At 45.7% G+C, this 21,677-nt stretch overlaps 1 protein-coding gene and 1 long non-coding RNA gene across 12 annotated transcripts in view; both read right to left on the bottom strand.

The window, feature by feature from the left end:
- Positions 1-21,677, bottom strand: part of PC (pyruvate carboxylase) — a 268,658-nt gene that overhangs the window by 157,424 nt on the left and 89,557 nt on the right. For all 11 annotated transcript variants that reach the window (XM_081175517.1, XM_081175510.1, XM_081175511.1 and 8 more), the window contains one exon: positions 4,521-4,639. In XM_081175517.1, coding sequence (XP_081031643.1) covers positions 4,521-4,639 — 119 coding nt within the window. The remainder of the gene's footprint in view (positions 1-4,520; positions 4,640-21,677) is intronic.
- LOC308576354 overlaps positions 1-21,677 on the bottom strand; it is a 251,618-nt gene that overhangs the window by 194,234 nt on the left and 35,707 nt on the right. The gene's annotated exons all lie outside the window — the stretch shown is intronic.

The raw sequence follows: 21,677 nt of genomic DNA, 5'->3' as shown, positions 1-21,677 counted from the left end.
TGTCAGGAGTGAACATGGACCATTGGTAGCAAACCATATGGGAAACGGCCCTACTAGAACAGCTAACCAACAATCTGAAACGAGCAAGGGGACAAACAAATGAGGACACCTTGATCCCAGTGTGGCGCCCCTTCATTACATACACAGCCCAATGAGACAAAAACAAAAAACAAAAAAACATACAGCATACAAATTGATATGGCTAACTTGACCTAACAACACCCCCCCCCACTCTCACACACAAACAAAATTCACTGCAGCCAACTGAAGTTAGTCAATCAGGCACTGCCCCCCCAACCTCTCTCCCCACCAGTGAAAACTAATACAGTGGTACCTCAGGTTAAGAACTTAATTCGTTCTGGAGGTCTGCTCTTAACCTGAAACTGTTCTTAACCTGAAGCACCACTTTAGCTAATGGGGCCCCCTGCTTCTGCCATGCCGCCGGAGCACAATTTCTGTTCTCATCCTGAAGCAAAGTTCTTAACCCGAGGTAATATTTCTGGGTTAGCGGAGTTTGTAACCTGAAGCGTATGTAACCCGAGGTACCAATGTAAATGAATAGAAAGAGAACCTAGTCACGTGCTGCTGACACAAAACCCTTGCACATACACTATGTAAAAGAATGAAAATTTACTACCCCACTTCTCACTCCCTCACTTCTTCCCCAACCTTATATTGTCTATAATATTAGTGTCTCACATCGGATACAACAGATCTATAGAAAAGATTCTATGAATGGTAAACAGAGACACTGTATGTACTTTTGTAATTCAAGAAAATCTTTAATAAAAACATTTTTTAAAAAAAGACTAGCACTGCTGGATCCATTTCACCTTGATCTTAGAAACACCCCTCCCATGTTGTTGCTTACAGTCCCTCTCCTGCAGCTGATTCTTGCAGGGTACCCAAGGGCAGGGTTGGGGTAGCTGGAAACACCCTTCCCGCAATCTTGGGAGTCCAGGGTGTGCATCAACCACTGGATTAACATCTTGGTTTGCTAGCCATGCACCTGCCGGCCAAGTGACCCATGCCTTGCTTATGCAGCATACTGATTTGAGCATTAATGGTTTTACTAGAAACCAAAATCCGAGTCAAAGTACTTTGTCCGGTGTAGGCTGGAGGTCCCAGAATAAAGTCCTTGCCCGCCAATGAGGAAGAAGCCTGGACATCATCCTGGCCCTCAGACGTACACACTACAAGGTCCCTGGGTCATGGTATCTCAGTCCCTCCCTGATCCATGCCAGGGTATACAGAGGAGAGACCTGCAGATGCTCGTTCCCAATGAATCCCCTCAGCAAATGAGGACAGGCGGCATATAAGGAACCCAGCATATGTTTTGAACATCACAGTCGGTCCACAAAGGGAAAGCAATTTATCATTTCATAATTAAATCTTCTTGCCCACCCCCACCTGAGACTCTCACGCCAAGCTCTGCACAGGACCAGAATGCGAAACAGCACCTGCTCCACAGAACAAGCAAGAAAAGGCCTAAGTGACCATTGTCAGAGATTCTGCCCCTTCTGCTTGTAAGCACACCCAATTCACACCTAGCCCCACAATAGAGGCAACTGGATGTCCCTGCTCATTGGGAAAACCTCACAGGTGGGATTTGAAGGTTGGCTGCTTCACAGAAGGGCCTTGTGCAGCTGTGCACTCCTAGAGCTATAGAATGTGCAATCAAGCACAGGATTTAGCTCCTTGAGAAATTCAAGCTTTCGTTTTTAAGCTTCTAGTCCTCATTGCCAAAAAGATACCCTTGAAAGTGGGTGGGTTACGCCTGGTGATATTTCTGGGGCTGGATGGGAATACGGTTTCCCAGTGACTGGGGGTGATGCTCCACTACTTTCCTCAGCTCTGTCCTATTTGACTTCCAAAACCAGGAATAATGCAAAGTGTTCAATTTGCACCATTTATACTGGCCACAGAAGCTGCCTTTTCTCAGCGCGGAATCTGGATTGCTGAGATGCAGAATCAGAGATCATAGAGTTGGAAGGAGACCCTGAGGATCATCTGGTCCAACCTGAATACGAAGCTGTCCCATACGGGGATTGAACCTGCAACTTTGGCATTATCAGCACCACACTCTAACCAACTGAGCTATCCGTAGGATAAGAACTCCAGCAAAGAGAAGATGCTGCCCTATTCCTATTCTTGCCATAATAATAATGTAAAAATGCAATTATTTATTTTATAAAATGCATTTGCCTCAACACCAAGGTATTTGGATATACAGAACAATAGGTATACATAACACATCTAACTGGCATGCACGGTCAAAGGACTGCTCCTGGCCCCGCCCAAGGTTCCCTGCTGCCAGCAACAACTAGCATAGATGATTCAAGTCTTATATCTATTAGGCACGATAGTCCCAAGAGCCGACTTCAAAGACACCAAGTGAAACTAGAGTGCACTGATTCAGGGGGGTTGGGGGGGAGATGCATTAAACCAGCTGTGATGTTGTATTGTGTTTTTAGTATTTTTGTTGGGAGCCTCCCAGAGTGGCTGGGGCAACCCAGTCAGGTGGGTGGCAAATAAATAAATAAATATAATATAATATAATATAAAATAATATAATACAAACTAATATAATATTCAGGAATTCCACTCAGTTGTAATATTGGCAAATGCTCTGCAAGGGTCCCACTTCTTGGAAGTGACTCCTTGAAAATCCAAAAAACCTTAATGCTGGAGAGCGTCTGTTGGCTTTCGTTTTGGCAAGTACCCCAGATTGCATCGTATACTGGGGCCCATGTGGTATCCAAGTCACACCCCTAAAATTCAGTGAGAGGTTGTCTAAATTCTGTGTCAAGGAAAGTGTAATTCTGCAATCTCAATGGATTTTAGAAACATGCTTGATTTCTCAATTTGCCTAGCTTTTCAGTCTTTCTCTACCTCGCTGCTGTGTACGATTTATCTGACTTTTAGTTGTCATGGAGAGCAGCAATGAACCCCTTCCAACCTGAAAGGAAACCCTGTGTCCAAGACATTTTGCTGCCTGAGGCGAACCAGAAAATGGCTCCTCCCACCACCATGTATCCCTCCTACAAAACAAACTAACTATCAGGATTTTATGTCCCATGAACCCTCACTGACGCTGCTTGAGCCATAGGACTGGGTGGGCGTGAGGGCAATGGTGGGGCCTGCAAGCCATGTGCAAATCCAGAAGCCTCTGCTGTGCTTCCACATTGCCCATCCGGCTTCCTCTGGCCCTGGCAACAGCCAGCCACATCAAGGCACTATTTTGTGCCACCCAGAAACACTGCACAAGAATGCCATTTGCACAAGAGCATGGGAGGGAGAAGGAAGAACAGCCAAGTGTCCTACTGCACATGCTCGGTTTATTTGAAGTTCAGGAGAACACCCCTGCACTGGGAACAAGAGGTTGTAGGAAGCAGAGCTAGATCTACCACAAGGCAAAAGGAGCCAGGGAAATCAGGCGTGGGGTTGTTTAGCGACTGCTTTTGGAGTGCCAGATTGCCTCTCCAGCAAGATAAGCAAACTAGGACCCTGAGCAAAATCTGCCACCCCTCCCATTCTGCCGCTGAAGCATCTACCTCACCTTTTGTCTCATTGTAGAGCCATCCCTGTATGGGGGCCTCTTTAGATATCTGGCTCATTTGGATGAGCCAAATTGTCTGAGCCCTTGACCTCCAATCTTCTTCATCTCTGCATCCTGCCACCAGCAGGATGCTCTCCCTGTCTCTGGAAAGAGAGAATCCTTGGACCGTTTCGCAGCTCTCACGATCAAAGCTATCCAAATCCACCTGAATCAACCCAGGCGCTTCATCCCGCTAATAACCAGAGCCATATTTCACATTTGTTGTACGTGTCCGGCGTTGTCAAGAATCCGCTGCACCATTAACTCCGCTGGAAACAAACCGCTACTCAGGCCCCCTGGATTTCCCAATACGTGCCTAATTGATAATGACAGCAATAACGACCTAACATTTATTACCAAGCACGGCATGACAAGACTGTAAAAACATGCTAATATTTGCAGGGCCATCCAGGTTGGGCTGTAACTGTTTTGGCAGCCGACACTGGGGAAAAACTGCAGCGGCAACAAACACCCTCTCCCTATGGCCCTCTCCCCCAGGCAAAGCCGCAAACCTGCAGCAATTTCTAAAGAGGGGGAAACCAATATGGAGAGATGGAGGATAATGCATACTACTTTGTGAAGGAGACTCAAGGCCACCATTCCCCAGCCTGCCACCCTCCAGATATTTTGCAGTCCAATTCTCATCAGCCCCAGCATCAAATAACTGTGCTGGCTGGGGCTGGTGGGATTTGTAGTCTCAAATGGCTATGCTGGCCAATGAGATTTGGTGGTTCTCCAGATAACACAGAGCCTTCTTTTTCTCCCCCCTACTTTCAGCCCCGCACCTCATCTCCTAATTCCAGTTCTTCCTGATTCCTTACTGGCACAGCCTCGTCCTGGCCTTCTGGGTCTCTTGGTCACCCCAGAGTGTGACGGAATGTTGGGCGCTGTTTGCATCAGCCCATCAGGGGACGTCACTTACTCTGTGATTTCTTCAGTCACTGTGTGCTCCACTTGAAGCCGGGAGTTGACCTCAATGAAGTAATGCTTGCCTTGCTTGTCCACCAGAAACTCCACCGTGCCAGCATTCTCATATCCCACCTGCAAGAGGAAAGCAGCAGGTTGACTTCAGGATGAACGTATTTTATTTGGTTCATGAAATGTATACACCACTTGATTGTAAAAGCAAAAACAAAACAAAAAAACCCACTCATGGCAGTTTGTAAAAAGAGGAAAAACAAGAAACAGATTAAAACATGCATTAACATTCTACATTACCTGGATAGATTTGTCTAAACAAAAATGTTTTTTGTAGGTGCCAACAAATAATACAGTGAAGGTGTTTGCCTGATATCAAAAGGCAAGGAGTTCTAAAGGGGAGGGACTGCCACACTCAAAGATCAGTTTCCTACAAATGTGGAATGGCTATGCATACAGAAGTCCAGAGGCCTCACACAAGCCAGCAAAGGCTCTGAAATTCAGTGATCACTTAAGAAAGAATTGACCAGTATTTGCCAACCTGGTGCCCCTCAGATGGTTTGGACTTTCACTCCCATGAGCCAAAGTCAAAACAGTTATTCCCAAAGCTGGAGAAGCAGGTGGGACATAACAGCACTACAGTGACATCCTCACAGCACTAACCCTGACACAGGTAACAATAAGGACCTCAATTCTGGGTAGAACTTAAGTCTTGTATGCAGAAGGTCTCAGGTTCAATCACTATTTCTCCAGGATCTGGGCTGGACAAAATTTCCTGCCTAATTCACTGCAGACTACATTATTGGACAACTCTACAGACTCACGTCTGGCATTGTTCTAAGGAACCAAACGATTAGTGCAGTTTTGAAATCAGCTTTGAAAGATCTTGTCTGCCATCTTAATCCAACATGGTGCCCAAGTGTATCCAAGCACAGATGAAAGGCTGCTCCTTGATGTCAGGAACTGTCATGACACATTTGGTTGCAAGTTCTTAAGAGGTGTCAAAATGCAATGTGAACTAACAACTTTCATAAATGATTTAAATACTGGGCTAAGTGGGTCAACAATCTGATTCAGTAAAAGGCAGCTTCATGCACTGGTTTGTCAGAGCCACCAGTGTGGTGTGGTGTAGTAGTTAGAGCATCGGATTAGGACCTGGCCAGGGTTCAAATCTCCACTCAATCATCATGAAGCTCACTGGGTGACCTTGGAGCAGTCACTGCCTCTCAGCCTAACCTACCTCACAGGGTTGTTGTGGATGAGAACCCCGTATCCTACTTTGAGCTCCTTGGGGGAAAGGTAGGATATAAACACAATAAGTAGTAGTAGTAGTAGTAGTAGTAGTAATAATAATAATAATAATACCCTCCTGATTACTAGGATATGTTCTGTGTCCTAAATGTCTTCTTGTATTACAATACGATTATAAATGCATTGATTTTGAGTGCACAGTGCACTAGAAGATGAATGCGGTTTATATGGGGGGTAGCTTTCAAGACACTTGGAGACCTTTTTGGCACTTTCAAAAGCAGAGCCCTATCATCTGGAGTTAATATGGTTTCTGCTGCAGGATTGAAAGAAGAGCAATGTTAAGTGTTGTATTAGTCACATGGGTCACAATGAAGCATGCAAACAGAGCGGTCTTTTATTAATCAGCATTTCCTCCCCTTTTCTCTCCCCCACCCCATGCCAAAATTTGTATGTTCTTGGCACAGAATCAGAAGGAAGATGAGACGGCTGAAGTCAAGTGGCTGCCTCGCTTTCGTTCCAGCTACAGATCACAGCCGAAGTCTGGCTTACAGAAACAGACGTAAGTATCATAAAATGCACAGCCACACGTCGTCAAAACAATTCACGGCACGAACTGCTGAGAAATACTTTTGGCAAGCAAACGCCACTGCAAAGGCAAACAGTGCGACTTCCCCCCAGTTATATTTCTCTCTCTCTTTCTGCTGGCAAAAACACATTTTCTTTTTTCTGCTGAGCGATCAGAAAACAATGTCAGAGAGAAGACTTTCCAAATATTTCCTCCCCAGTTTCTGATGAGAACTACTCATCAGATAGCTATGCAAATCTGCAACCACCTAACTTGGCACATGTGTAAATGTTCAAAAGATTTATTCATTTGACAGTCATCCAAAGCACAAGGCAAAACCCTGGAAGCAGCTTTCCCCAAGCTGGTGCCCTTCACCTGTTCACTGATTTATTAGAATACGTGTATATTGCAATTTCATTAAAAGAAAAATAAAAGCTGTTTACAACAATTATACTAAGACAATAAAAATGACATTGTTGTTTTAAACAGCTCACCAGCTAACTATTACAGAAAGCGCTTACCTTGATTGTCTGCATATGCCTGGTGGCATAATAAAGTTTTCAGCAAAGGTTTGAAGGTTAATATGGAAGGTGTCTGCTGATCCTCTGTTGGAAGAGCATTCCACAGGGCTGGGCCAATGTTTGGGACTCCAATTCCCACCAGCCTCAGCCAGCACAGCCCTGTTGGCCGGGAGAAGTGCCTGTCATAGCCTAAATGGCCATGCTTACTGGGGCTGATGGAAGTTATAGTCCCAAACATCTGTGGGTCACCAAGCTGGGAAAGGGGTGCCCTAGGAGGTTTCAAGGCTCTTTGGATTACAGTGGCTTTTCAAACTGGCTTATGGTGATCCCTGTGGTTCTTCAGAAGACATTCCAGGGCTCCCCGATGAGAAGATCCAACATGGCAGACCAACTGCCCATAAGGACAGCTGGCTTGTCTTGTGGTTCATCCTGGTAGCGCTAAGTCTGCACCAGGCGTCCTACTGGGAAGACCCAGTTTTCTGAGTGCATGTTCTGGAAGTTGGGCAATAGGGGCAGTACAGGATTCCTTTTGGTGTACCGACCTCCCCGCTGCACCAAGGATTCCCTGTCCGAGCTGCTTCAGGTCGTGGCGGATGTTCTCCTGGAGACACCTAGTTTGGTTGTCCTAGGGGATTTTAACATCCACGCCGACACGACCTTACAAGGGGCCGCTCGGGACTTCGTGGAAAGCATGGCCTCCATGGGGCTGTCCCTGAATAAGTTGGGCCCAACTCATAGTCATGGACATGCCTTAGACCTGGTATTCACCTCTAGCGACGTGGGTGATCTGACACTAAGTAAAAATGAAACCAAAGAAGTGCCATGGTCAGATCACTTCCTGGTGCAACTGGACTTCTCCGCGACCCTTCCCCTCTGCAGGGAGGTGGGACCAATTCGGATGGTCCGCCCCCGCCACTTAATGGATCCAAATGGTTTCCAGAGAGTGGTAGGGGATGCTTTATCCCGTGTTGATGGCCTTTCAGCTGATTCCCTGGTGGCCCGCTGGAATGCGGAGTTAACCAGGGCTATCGACTGTCTGGCTCCGAAGCGCCCTCTCCGATTGCATGGAGCCCGGACAGCCCCGTGGTTTTCTTCGGAGCTGAGGGCGATGAAACAATCGCTGAGACGGCTAGAGCGTCGGTGGCAGAAAACTCACTCCGAATCTGACCGGACACAGGTTAGAGCTCAACGTCGAGCCTACCAAGTGGCGATAGCGACGGCAAAGAAGACTTTCTTCGCCGCCTCTATTGCATCTGCAGAAAATAGTAGCAGGAGACTCTTTCAGGTGGTCCGCAATTTAACAGAACCACCTTTACCATCGGGGCCTTGTAAAGACCCCAAGATCTCCTGCAACGATTTTGCAAAGTTTTTTGCAGATAAAATCACTCATAGTCGGAAGGAGCTAGACACCACCGTGGGAGCAGGGCTGGGGCGGGAGAGTGCTAGAGCCCTGTCTGGTCAAGTTGCATGGAATCAATTTCAATCCGTTACCCCCGAGGATGTGGACAGGCTGCTTGGACGAGTGAAACCAACCACCTGTCTCCTTGATCCTTGCCCATCCTGGCTTATAAAAGCTAGCTGGGAAGGGCTGGGCGATGGGCTCTGCGGGGTGGTGAATGCTTCCCTCTGTGAGGGAACATTCCCAGATCCGCTGAAAGAGGCGGTCATTAAACCGCTTCTTAAAAAACCATCTTTAGACCCGGCCAGTATGGCCAACTATCGCCCAGTTTCAAATCTTCCATTCTTGGGCAAGGTGATTGAGCGTGTGGTTGCTGAACAACTCCAGGCACGCCTGGAGGATGCGGACCATTTGGATCCCTTCCAGTCAGGGTTCAGGCCTCATCATGGGACTGAAACTGCCTTGGTCGCACTGGTTGATGATCTCCGGCGAGCTAGGGACAAAGGTGAGAGTTGTTTCCTAGTTCTGCTGGATCTCTCAGCGGCCTTTGATACAATCGACCATAACATCCTTCTGGACCGTCTAGAGGGGTTGGGAGCTGGGGGCACTGTTATACAGTGGTTTCGCTCCTTTCTCCTGGGCCGTGTTCAGAAAGTGGTGGTGGGGGATGAGTGTTCAGACCCTTGGGCCCTCACTTGTGGGGTGCCTCAGGGTTCCGTCCTCTCCCCCATGCTTTTTAACATCTATATGAAGCCGCTGGGAGAGATCATCAGGGGGTTTGGACTGGGTGTCCATCAATATGCAGATGATACCCAGCTCTACCTTTCTTTCAAATCAGAACCAGTGAAGGCGGTGAAGGTCCTGTGTGAGTGCCTGGAGGCGGTTGGAGGATGGATGGCGGCTAATGGATTGAAGTTGAATCCTGACAAGACAGAAGTACTGTTTTTGGGGGACAGGGGGCGGGCTGGTGTGGAGAACTCCCTGGTCCTGAATGGGGTAACTGTGCCCCTGAAGGACCAGGTGCGTAGCCTGGGAGTCATTTTGGACTCACAGCTGTCCATGGAGGCGCAGGTCAATTCTGTATCCAAGGCAGCTGTCTACCAACTCCACCTGGTACGCAGGCTGAGACCCTACCTGCCCGCTGACTGTCTGGCCAGAGTGGTGCATGCTCTAGTTATCTCCCGCTTGGACTACTGCAATGCGCTCTACGTGGGGCTACCTTTGAAGGTGACTCGGAAACTACAACTAATCCAGAATGCGGCAGCTAGACTGGTGACTGGGGGCGGCCGCCGAGACCACATAACACCGGTCTTGAAAGACCTACATTGGCTCCCAGTACGTTTCCGAGCACAATTCAAAGTGTTGGTGTTGACCTTTAAAGCCCTAAACGGCTTCGGCCCAGTATACCTGAAGGAGCGTCTCCACCCCCATCGTTCTGCCCGGACACTGAGGTCCAGCGCCGAGGGCCTTCTGGCAGTTCCCTCATTGCGAGAAGCGAAGCTACAGGGAACCAGGCAGAGGGCCTTTTCGGTGGTGGCGCCCGCCCTGTGGAATGCCCTCCCATCGGATGTCAAGGTGATGGACAACTACCTGACATTCAGAAAACATCTTAAGGCGGCCCTATTCAGGGAAGCTTTTAATGTATGATATTTTAGTGTTTTTTGGTTTCTGTGGAAGCCGCCCAGAGTGGCTGGGGAAACCCAGCCAGATGGGCGGGGTACAAATAATAAATTATTATTATTATTATTATATAAGAGTGCCAGGTGTGCCCTAGGCCAGCCATCCTCAATCTCTTCATGCTCAGAACCAACCTGACTATGCTGGCTGGGGCTGATAGGAGGGAGTCCAAAGGATCTGGGGGGTGCTACATTGCTGAAATTCACTCCCTTGTCTGCAGGTAACCTTGGAAAATGAAGCTCTTTGCAATCTTATGCAGTGCGGCTCTTGGTCAAAGAGGACTGTGAAATCTCACAGGCCAGGCCAACAGCGTGCCTGAAGCATAGGAAGGTACAGTGGTACCTTGGTTCTTAAATGCCTTGGTACTCAAACAACTTGGAACCCAAACACTGCAAACCCGGAAGTAAGTGTTCCGGTTTGATAACTTTTTTCGGAAGCCGAATGTGCTCTGTTTTGAGTGTTGCGCTTCTGATTTGAGTGCTACTTCCGATTCGAATGTTACACTGAGGTCTGTCTGTTTTTGCTATTTATTTTGTGTTTTTGTTTTTGCAGCTTTTTTGTTTTGTTTTTGTGACTGTGTGGAACCCAGTTCAGCTACTAATTGACTGATTTATTTCATAGAATCATATCATACGCTGAGGTCTATCTGGTTTTGCTATTTATTTTGTGTTTTTGTTTTTGCACTTTTTTTGTTTTGTTTTTGGGACTGTGTGGAACCCAGTTCAGCTACTGATTGACTGATTTATTTGATTGATTGATTGATTGATTGATTGATTGTGTGACCTGCAGTACACTATTGCTTTCATTTTATGGATCAATGGTCTCATTAGATAGTAAAATTCATGTAAAATTGCTGTTTTAGGGGTTGTTTTTAAAAGTCTGGAACGGATTAATCCATTTTGGATTACTTTCTATGGGAAAGCGCACCTTGGGATTTGGAACGGACTTCTGGAACGGATTAAGTTTGAGAACCAAGGTACCACTGTAATAGCCCTGCTGGATCAAGCCAAAAATCCATCTCACCCAGCATCCTATTTGCACAGGTGTCAACCAGATCATAGAACTGTAGAATTGGAAGGGTATCCTAGGGATCATCTAGTCCAACCCCCTGCAATGAGATACCTCTTCTGGGAAGCCCATATGCATAAGGGCTAAGCAGATGTCCTGAGCACAAAAGCAGCACTCTCCCCACTTGGGATTCCCAGCAACTTGGGATTCAGAGGCACTACATAGCCAAAGCAACTAGGAGACACTGGGGTCCTCCATGCATTTGTCTAATCTACTATAGATTGTGGAAAGCGGTCTGTCTGCCCATCCATTCTCTATTGGTTTGGATGCACAAGGTTCCCAAGGCAGAGGAGATGGTCTTTGTCTACGTTTGGGTGTCAGATGCCATTTTGAATCAAGATGGTGGACTGAACATGGATTGGGTGTGACTTTGCCTAATTTGGCAAATTTGCCTAAGTTGGTGAAGGGCTCAAACTGCATTGATGTGTATAGCTCTGAAGATAATGCCACCTAGTCCTCTTCTAAAGGCATCCCAGTTGATTGCCACCCCTACTGGTCGTGGTTGCAAATTCTGTACTTTAACTAAGCACTGTGAGAACGAGTCTGTCCTGAATCTTCCTCATTCAGCTTTGTTGAACATCTTCACTGGGTTTTGGTATTACGAGGGAAGAATAGCTCCCTACCCACTTTCTCCACAGCACACATACAGCACACATCCCCTCTTACTGGCCTTTCCTCCCCCAAACTAAGAAGTCACAAATGTTGTAACCTTTCCTCATAGGGGGCTTGCCCTAGCCCCTTCCTCATTTCTGAACCTTTTTGAACTCTAAAGTGACTTTCCTGAGTGACCAGAACTGTACACAGTACTCCACGTGTGGCTGCACAATAGATTTGTATTTTTAAAAAATAAATGTTTATTAGTTTTCCAATATTTGCACCACAGATTTGTAAAACTGCATGATGATATTGACAGGTTTGGTCTGCCGATCCATTTCCGAATGACTCCCAGCAAGGAATTTGTTGGGTTTCCCCGCACACAGCTGCTGCAAGCCAGGGTCCTCTGGCAGAGTCCTGAAGAGGCACTGTGGTAGAGTTGATCAGATCAGGATGTGGGCAGCAGTAGGTACTTGTTGATGACCTCTGGCACAGAGAGTAGGAACAGGGCCTCATGCCAGGAGTCACATTCAAGAGAGGGTCCCAGCGGCGTAGCCCCCAAGCACTCCATTCTGCCCCTTCTTGTCTCATTCAGGTGCACTGCGCCTCCTTCACTTCCAGCTCCCATGCCAGCCTCACCTTTGATCCTGGCAGCCCTCTGGCATCAATGGAACATGCCCTGAGCCCATCTTCTCAGGAGCAGTCTGCTGCTCAGTCTGGTTCATAGCCACCACTGTTGCCTCCTCCATCATCCCAGTTCTGGAGACACCAGCACAGGAGCTGAAAGACAGCTCAGGCACAGTCCTCCAGAAGCAGTTCCCATTTGACTGCCCAGCCTAAAGGACACCCTGCTTGCCATGTTGAAATTGTGCACACCCCATTCCCACATAAGGGAACCCACAGGGACATGTCACTTCTTGGATCAATAGCTTAGACCAGGGGTCAGCAAACTTTTTCAGCAGGGGGCTGGTCCACTGTCCCTCAGACCTTGTGGGGGGCTGGACTATATTTTTTTGGCGGCGGGGGGGGGGGGAATGAACAAATTCCTATGCTCCACAAATAACCCAGAGATGCATTTTAAATAAAAGGACACATTCTACTCATGTAAAAACATGCTGATTCCTGGACTGTCCGCGGGCCATACTTAGAAGGCAATTGGGCAGGATCTGGCCACAGGGCCTTAGTTTGCCTACCCATGGCTCAGACAGCCACACCACCTGCATTGCTTCTGAATCCCTTTCTGTACCGTACTGATGTCAGCATTAAAGAGTTTGGCAGAAACCAAGTCCTCCAAGCTTGAGTTCTTCACTGAGAGCTGCGGCAGGAGCAGGAGAGGGTCCAGTTCTCCCTGAAGCAAGCAGCCCAGATGCTGCCAGGGCAGGGAGTCCCGCTTTCGTCAACTTTTGCTCCCCTCACGTTGGAGGCCACAGAAACTCAGGGAACCAAGGCCAAGTGCTAGCAATTTATTTCTCCTGTCTGAGTAGTCAAGTAATTAAAGATTCAAGGTTTTCTTCCCAGGGATAGATTGCTCTCCTCTGGAGCGAGCGCAGCTGAACGCACGGACGGCGGTGGAGGGGTAGCGGAAGCTGAAGCAGTTTTCGCAAACGGAGGGCGGGGGAGACGGGAAGCATAATTCCCGAGTACTAGCCCCGCGTTCATCCTTTATGCCTGGCAAGATGCAGCAAGCTGAGGATGGCGCCCCTCTCCCTCGCCTCGGTCCCTTCAGTAAATACAGAGGCGCCAGGCTACGCACCATTAAACCCACAGACCAGAGCGATCTGCTGTCAGATCAAATATTTAGCAGAGAGGCTCAGGGAACGCACGCAGAATCCACACACAAGGATGAGCAAGAGGCGAAGGGCATCGAAAAGGCAGGGAGGCTGTGGCAACAGCCTGGCCCGAACAGATAGGAGAGCTGAAAAAGCCCAAATTAGGAATCTGTGCAGACCGTTTCCCATATAGTTTTGCTGGCACATCAGTCCCACCGTCCTTACAGCAGCCCCATGAGGGCAGGCCACTATGATTTAATTTATTTAGTGGACTTTTATACTACTTTATAGGAGAGCAGTGTTGCAAGGCAGCAAACATAGCATACAATAACAGTACTAAACACTTTTGAGGCATTCCAGCACCTGAAACTTAGAAAATGCAATAAAACAGTCAACCTAGCACAACAATAGAAGTCAGTGTAAGCAGAACAAAGCAGGAGTGCCCCATCAGAAGTCTACTCCATACATGTGGCAGAGAACAGGCCTATCTTCAGCGTCCACTTGGAAACTTGTTGGGACAGACTTGTTGGAACAAACTTGTTGGGACTTTTGGGTCATCTAGCTAGGAAGAAGAGGAGGAGGAGGAGGAGGTGGAGGAAGAGGAGTTTGGACTTGATATCCCACCTTTCACTCCCCTTAAGGAGTCTCTAATGAGTCTAACAATCTCCTTTCCCTTCCTCCCCCACAACAAACACTCTGTGAGGTGAGTAAGGCTGAGAGACTTGAGAAGTGTGACTGGCCCAAGGTCACCCAGCAGCTGCATGTGGAGGAGCGGGGAAGCGAACCAGGCTCACCAGATTATGAGTCCACTGCTGATGTGTGTCCTGTGCTGATTGACTGGGAACGTGGCAGTTAGAACAGGTGTGTTTGAGGGAAAGTGGCAGTTAGATATTGAAGGAGAAGAGTAGCTGGTGTGAGTGCTGAGAAGTAGGGGATAGGACAGGATTAGGGTTTGCATTAGGACCAGACTCATAAGCACATGCTATGAAATACAAAGTACCCAAACCCTGTTATTGAAAGCAAACACATACTGTATTCAGCCGTTAATATAATGATACAGATTTGTTTGTTCGAAGCACGTCTCATCTTTGGCCAAGCTATCAAGGCTGTGACAAAGTCGGTCAGATAAAGCAGCGTCTATAGGGTGGCAGCAGAATATCAGCAGTTAGACAGCTGGCGGCAGCAATGTTTCTGAATGCCAGTTGCTAGAAACCACAGCAGGGGAGAGAACTCTTGTGCTTCAATCCTGCTTGCAAGTTTCCCAGAACAGGAATCTGGTTGGCCACTGTGAGAAGAGGATCTCTGACTAGATGGGCCATGGACCTGATCCAAGAGGTGCTGGAACTCACCCTTGTTCTCTTATAATGGCAATGGCACTGATCTGAGAGGTGCCGGAACTCAGTTCCAGTGAGTTCCAAGCAAAAGGGGATTGGTGATCTGAATTAAAGGACACTCTTGCTCCTAAATTGGTGCGTTTGGGCACAGGAGGGTGTGACAGGCTTCCAAGAAGCATCTGGTTGGCCACTGCATGAAGCTGGATCTTTGGTCTGATCCTGCAAGGCTCTCTTACATTCAGGCCAGCAAAGATCTTTTGCCAGCTGAGAAACCCCAGGCCATCTTGACTGGAGACATAAGTGCAGGGATGACCTTGAAGAGACAGCTTTGGAGATGACAGGGGAGCAGAGAAGGTGCGAGAGGATTTGGATGAAAAGCGCTTAAAGCCCAGGACACACACGAATTTCGCTGCAGTTCTGACCCTGAGCTTACTAATTAAGATAGATAGAAAGGTCCTGAGCCTGCGAGTTTAGAGGAGTCTGGTGGGAGACCAGCAAGCAGGAGGGGGAGGAGGCGAAGGATGGGGGTGGCTAGAAGGTTTCTGTAATCCTCTTCCAAGAGAGTTCGATTTCTGGATCAGAATTAAAAGCAGAAGAGAGGGAGAATATGGATTAACTGTGTATTTAAATCTCAGTCAGGGAGCCAGGCCGCCTAGCCAGACAACCATAAAGAGAATAATGAAGCGTGGAAGTCATTACTGATGTTTTAGCTAAGGAGCAACTGGCGGGTCCTGAATTTTAACAGCTGCAGGCAGCACCTGTGAGGGGAGGGAGCAGGATGGTGTGGGGGCAGTGAAAGCTATGCCTCCCAAAGAACCCGCAGGCACAAGAAGGAATTAGCCCTGGGCGCAAATAGAGGAGAGGCCATTTGCACAGCAGAAATTGGTACAGCACAAATACCGCCGTCCTTCTTTTAATTTTTTTAAAGCAGGTTTCCAGACTTCATGGCTACATAGACAGGGCTAGAAATTTCTGGGCAACAGGTGGTGAAAGCTCAGAGGCTGGGCAGAGGAAAGACCATGTTTCTCTGGAGAGAAAACAGGTACTCCAGCACCTGCCTCCAGAACCCTCTGCCCCCTCGAGTGAGAAGGTTCAAGGTTCTTGTACTGATTTACAAAGCCCTGAACAATTTGGGTCCAGGATACTTCAGGGACTGCCTGAACCAGTATATTCACTGAGATCCTCTCCAGGAGCATATTGGGTTGTTCCCCGAGTTGGTGAGGCTCGCTTGACAAACAATGAGAAATGGAGCCTTTAGTGTCATCGGCCCATTCCTGTGGAACACTTTGCCACTAGAGATTCAGGCAGGTGCCTTCTGTCCCAACTTTAAAATGACTGCTGAAAACTTTTCTATTCCACCAGGCCTTTGAAGGGAATTAAGAGTACATCCCTCACAATCATCGAACTGTAAAGTTGGAAGGGACCACGAAGGTAATCTCCTGCCATGCTGGAATCTTTTACCCAGCATGGGGCTCGGACTCATGACCCTGAGATTAAGAGTCTCATGCTCTACCGACTGAGCTATGCTCTACTGATGTTTGTTTTTTAATCTTTTTGCTTTTAACTTTTTTTAAAAAAAACTTTTTATGTTATTGTCCGGCTTTGTTTTATACTGTTGTAAACTGCTATGATATATTTTTGATACAATTGGTATATGAATATTTTTATGAATAAATAATAAAATAAATAAGATCCCTGTGCATAACACAAAACAGAAGCTGAGACACACAGTCCTGCCAGATGTGCATAATGCATCCAATCTGCTGGCATGAACCCTCCTTAGTTAAATCATAACTCTAAAGAATGTATAATGAAAATGAGCGAATTAATTGAACGAAGGGTTGCTGAGAAAGGGTTAAAATAAGGATGCAGAAAAAGGGAGGTATGGGGAAGTCCGGGAAATAAGGTGTATGAAAATAAGTTCAAGAAATTATACATGTTTATTTGTTTGTATGTTTTGTATTGTTTTGTCTTACTATCTGTTTTATTATATGTTTGGAAAATCAATAAAAATTGGACTTCCGGTCGGTGCCAGCGCTTAATGGCGGTCCTAGCTCCGAGCTCCGGAGAAGGACTGCTTCGCAAGTTCGGGTCTTACCCGCTACGGCAAGCGGGGGACCCCTAAAATCCCAGGCGCTGAAGCCTGAGAACAAGGAGACTCGGTGGGCACCTTTGCGCCCCCCGGTACCGTGAAAGAGCCTTTTTAAAGGCTACGGATCGACATCGGGAGTGAGCGCGGTGCTGAGAGTCGCTACCCAGCCTGCGAAGTGAAGCCGCGTCGCCATAAGCGGAGAGCGCCGATTCCTTCCTGAAAAGAAATTCGGACTGATTCCCCGTGAGTAAGAACTGAAAAATAACTGGGACTCTTTTACTTTTAAAAATTGGGCTAAAAACGGGGGAGATTTAAACAAAGGAAGTCTGCCTCCCCCCGACTGCATGAAAGCGAAAGCAACGGAACTTTAAACCTGCATCCGTTTAAATCTGTCCTTTGATCAGCTAAACCGGACATTTAAACCTTTGATCTCCCCTCTAGCAAGCAGGGCAGAGGGGAGGCGAATCTGACCATTAACTGCATGACTTATTTGGAGGAAAAAAACATCTGCTGTCTCATCTGTTTGATTGTACGAAACGGTCTGCCTTCTTAGTACACTGAACTGACTTTTCCCTGTGAAGTGATACTTTGATACAAAGTTTTTACACTGCCTGACTATTGTATATCACAAGAAGAAACAGTATAAATTGGGCAACTGTGGCAATTTGATTTAGTAACATTGGCTTGGACTGTGTTAATTTCCCCTTTTTCTCACTTTTTGGACTGTCTCCTTTGTTTTGGTACTTGGAAATTTTGTTCTATGGCCATTTTGATTTGCTCCCTCTAGAGGATAAAGTAAAGTTCGGCACGGCTTAAGACAGTGGAATTTTCCAAGGGAGAACAAATCCCGTGGGAATTGACCTTGACATGAGTGGCCCACAAGAAGAGATAGTGACAAGAGCCAAGATCAAGCAACAACAGCAACAACAACAGCTGCAGCTGCAACAGGCAAAGAAAAGAGGTTCAATTTCAGGCGCAACAGCCGGATCAGCAGGAACAACAAGTCAAGACAAAGGAGCAGCCGTCTCTATGGAAGCTGTGACAGAGGCCTTGCTCAAGATAAACCAAACCCTGGAGTCTTTGACAAAACAGACTTCAGAGAACACACAAAAATTAACAGAAATATCAGCAAGATTGAATCAGAATACAGAATCTATAAATAGATTGGTAGAGGAGAACGCCACCACGCGCCAAATTGCCGAGGAGGCCAAAGCCACTGCCGGAGAGACACAGGAGAAGCTAGAGCCCCTTGCCAAGAAGGTCTATGAGCATGATGCAACATTGGCCTTGTGGGATTTACAGAGGAAAGAGAGAAATTTAAAATTAAGACTGATTCCGGAGAACGAAAGAGACAGCCTTGTGGAATATTTGACACGGGAGTTTGTGGAGTGTTGGGACCTTGAGGAAGACGAATTTAAAATTACGACTGCCTTCAGATTGGGTAAAAAGCAAGATAGAAAGACACCGAGAGACTGTTTGATTACACTCAGATCCAAGGAGGAAAGAGACAAAATATTAGGACTACACTTCGAAAAGGCCCTGCAAATTGGAAACTCAGCTGTACAGATCTTTAAAGACATCCCAAAATACATTCTGGACTTAAGAAACTTTTACAAGGACCTGGTTCTCTTGCTAAAGAAGAACACTATTCGCTTTAGGTGGGAGTTCCCACAAGGACTGTCATTTGACTACAAGGCAAAGAAAGTCAAAATAAAGACAATTCAAGACAAAGACAAATTTTTGGCAAGATACCAGGAGGATTTACAGAAGGGGACTGTGGACGTACTTGCAGAACAGAGGAGAGCATTGGACATCTTGAATCTCTTGCCTGGACAAAAATCATTACCATCAGAAGAAGAGCAACAACTTGGAGCTGTTGGAGGAGTCTTAAGAAAATAACAAGATGGCTCTGCAATTCCTTAGTTGGAATTGTAATGGGCTCAATGGGCCTTTGAAGAGAAGACAAGTATTTCATATATTGAATAAAGAACAATTGGACTTGATATGCTTACAAGAAACTCACATAACCAGAGCCCATAGGAGATTACTTTCAAATAAAAGGCTAGGACAAGAATTTATTTCATCAGATAAAGTTAAGAAGAGAGGAGTTGTAATATATGTGAAGGAGAAATGGGCTCCAAAAATGATATTCAAAGATGAACAAGGGAGATATCTGGCTGTGGAGATACAAGTACATGGAGAAAAATTCTTAGTTGTTGGAATTTATGCACCAAATGAAGGCAAATCTGACTTCTTTAAGAGACTTCATGAAACCTTGACGGACTATTTGGATTACAATATGATAATCATGGGAGACATGAATGGCGTGGTCTCCACTAATATGGACAAGGCACAAAGATTAACAGTCACTAAAGAAGGGAGACTCCCTAAGACTTTTTTCGAAATGACAGAAAATATGGACTTGATAGACATTTGGAGAACAAGGAACCCTCTGGAGAGAGAGGGAACCTTTTTCTCCCAAGCAATGATGACCTGGACCAGAATTGACCAAATCTGGGTTACTAGTGGACTGGCTCCAAAGATTAAGAAAGTGGAAATCTGCCCAAAAACTTGCTCCGACCATAACGCCGTGAAGATGGAGATGAAACCCACAATAACTGGTCAATTTAGATGGAGAATGAATGACACCCTCTTTCGAGATAAGGAGATTCTCACGAAGGCCCAAAAGACCCTAAAAGACTATTTTGAAATAAATTTGAGGACCGACGTCGAGAAAAGAGTGATCTGGGATGCAAGTAAAGCGGTTATGAGAGGACTTTTGATTCAACAAAACTCAATAAAGAGGAAAAAACAAAATGAGAAAAAAGAGAAGATCTTGGAAATGATAAAAGAAGGAGAGAGGAAATTAAGAACAAAACCAAAGTCTCAGGACATTTTAAGAGAGATCAAGTTATATCAAACCCAATATATGGAATTGATGAACCAAGAGATTGAATGGAAGATAAAGCAAATGAAGCAAAAAACTTTTGAATCAGCAAATAAATGTGGTAAACTTTTGGCATGGCAATTGAAGAAAAGGCAGAAACTAAATACAGTTACAAGTCTAGAGGTGGATGGAAAGAACATATCTAAACCCAATGAAATTAGAAATTGCTTTTTAAGTTATTTCAAAAAACTCTATACTCAAGGTCCGCAAAATGAAGAAGATATAGACAAATTCCTTGGAAGATATGGATTACAAAACATCTCTCAGCAAAGTAAGATGGACTTGAACCAGAGAATCTCAGAACAAGAGATAGAGGCTGCCATTCAGAATATGCAACTGGGCAAATCTCCGGGACCAGATGGATTGACTTCTAGATACTACAAATCGCTGAAGGAATGGTTGATTCAACCATTAAGAGAAGTTTGTAATGAGATCCTTGAAGGAAAAAGGGCACCTGAATCGTGGAAAGAGGCATACATTTCACTCATACCAAAGTCAGAGACTGAAAAGACCCAACTCAAGAACTACCGCCCAATATCATTGCTCAATGTGGATTACAAAATTTTTGCAGACATTTTGGCAAAAAGACTTAAAAGAGTTTTGATGGAGATGATTCATAAGGACCAAGCAGGCTTTCTCCCTAAAAGACACCTGGCGGACAATGTAAGGAATGTTATAGACATTCTGGAAAAGCTAGAGGTGAATATAAACACTAAAGCAGTATTGATATTTGTAGACGCGGAGAAAGCCTTTGACAATATTTCTTGGAGTTTTATGAAGAAGAATCTGCATAGGATGGGGGTAGGTCCGGGTTTTGAGAATGGTATGGCTGCAATATACTCTGAACAAAAGGCCAAACTGATTGTAAATAATGTGGTGACTGAGGAGCTTAAGATAGAAAAAGGAACACGACAGGGGTGTCCGATCTCCCCATTACTCTTTATTACAGTTCTGGAGGTCTTGTTGAATATGATAAGAAATGACCAGCAGGTTAAAGGTGTGCAGGTCGGAGCTAAACATTACAAATTAAGAGCGTTCGCAGATGACTTAGTATTGACTTTGCAAGAGCCAAACACTAGTACGAAAAAGGTATTAGAAATAATACAACAGTTTGGCCAGGTAGCTGGATTTAAGTTGAACAAGCTAAAAACCAAAGTTTTAGGGAAAAACCTAACAGATATGGAAAAGGAGAAATTTCAAGAGGAAACAGGTTTGACTGTGGTCAAAAAGGTCAAATATCTAGGGGTTTATCTAACATCCAAGAATCAGAATTTGTATAAGGACAACTATGAGAAATGTTGGTCAGAAATCAAAAAAGACTTAGAAATATGGTCAAATTTGAAACTGTCAATGTTAGGCCGAATTGCAGTTATTAAAATGAATGTACTGCCTAGAATGCTATTTTTGTTTCAGACCTTGCAGATTATTGACAAGATGGAATGTTTTAAGAGGTGGCATAAAGATATTTCGAAATTTGTCTGGCAGGGCAAAAAGCCCCGAATTAAATTTAAAATACTGACAGATGCTAAAGAAAGAGGGGGTTTTGCCCTGCCGGACCTAAAATTGTACTATGAGGCAGCAGCTTTTTGCTGGCTCAAAGAATGGATGCTCCTCGAGAATACAGACATCTTGGATCTGGAAGGTTTCAACAATGCTTTTGGTTGGCATGCATATCTTTGGTATGATAAAGTTAACAGTGCCTTCAAAAATCACATTGTTAGAAAAGCATTGTTTAATGTTTGGATAAGATATAAAGATCTATTGGAAAATAAAACCCCTAGATGGGTGTCACCAGTGGAGGCTAATGCTGTGAAAAAACTCAATATGGAGGTCGGATGGCCGAAGTATTGGGAAATCTTAGAACAGGATGGAGATAAGTTCAAATTACAAAGCCAGGAAAAATTGAAACATAAAGTGGAAAATTGGTTTCAATACCGTCAAATA

Source organism: Podarcis bocagei (genome assembly GCF_964188305.1).
Source record: "Podarcis bocagei genome assembly, chromosome: 16".
In the NCBI taxonomy this organism is placed as follows: Eukaryota; Metazoa; Chordata; class Lepidosauria; order Squamata; family Lacertidae; genus Podarcis; species Podarcis bocagei.
Note: the sequence above shows the minus strand (reverse complement) of the source record. Positions and strands in the feature narration are given on the sequence as shown.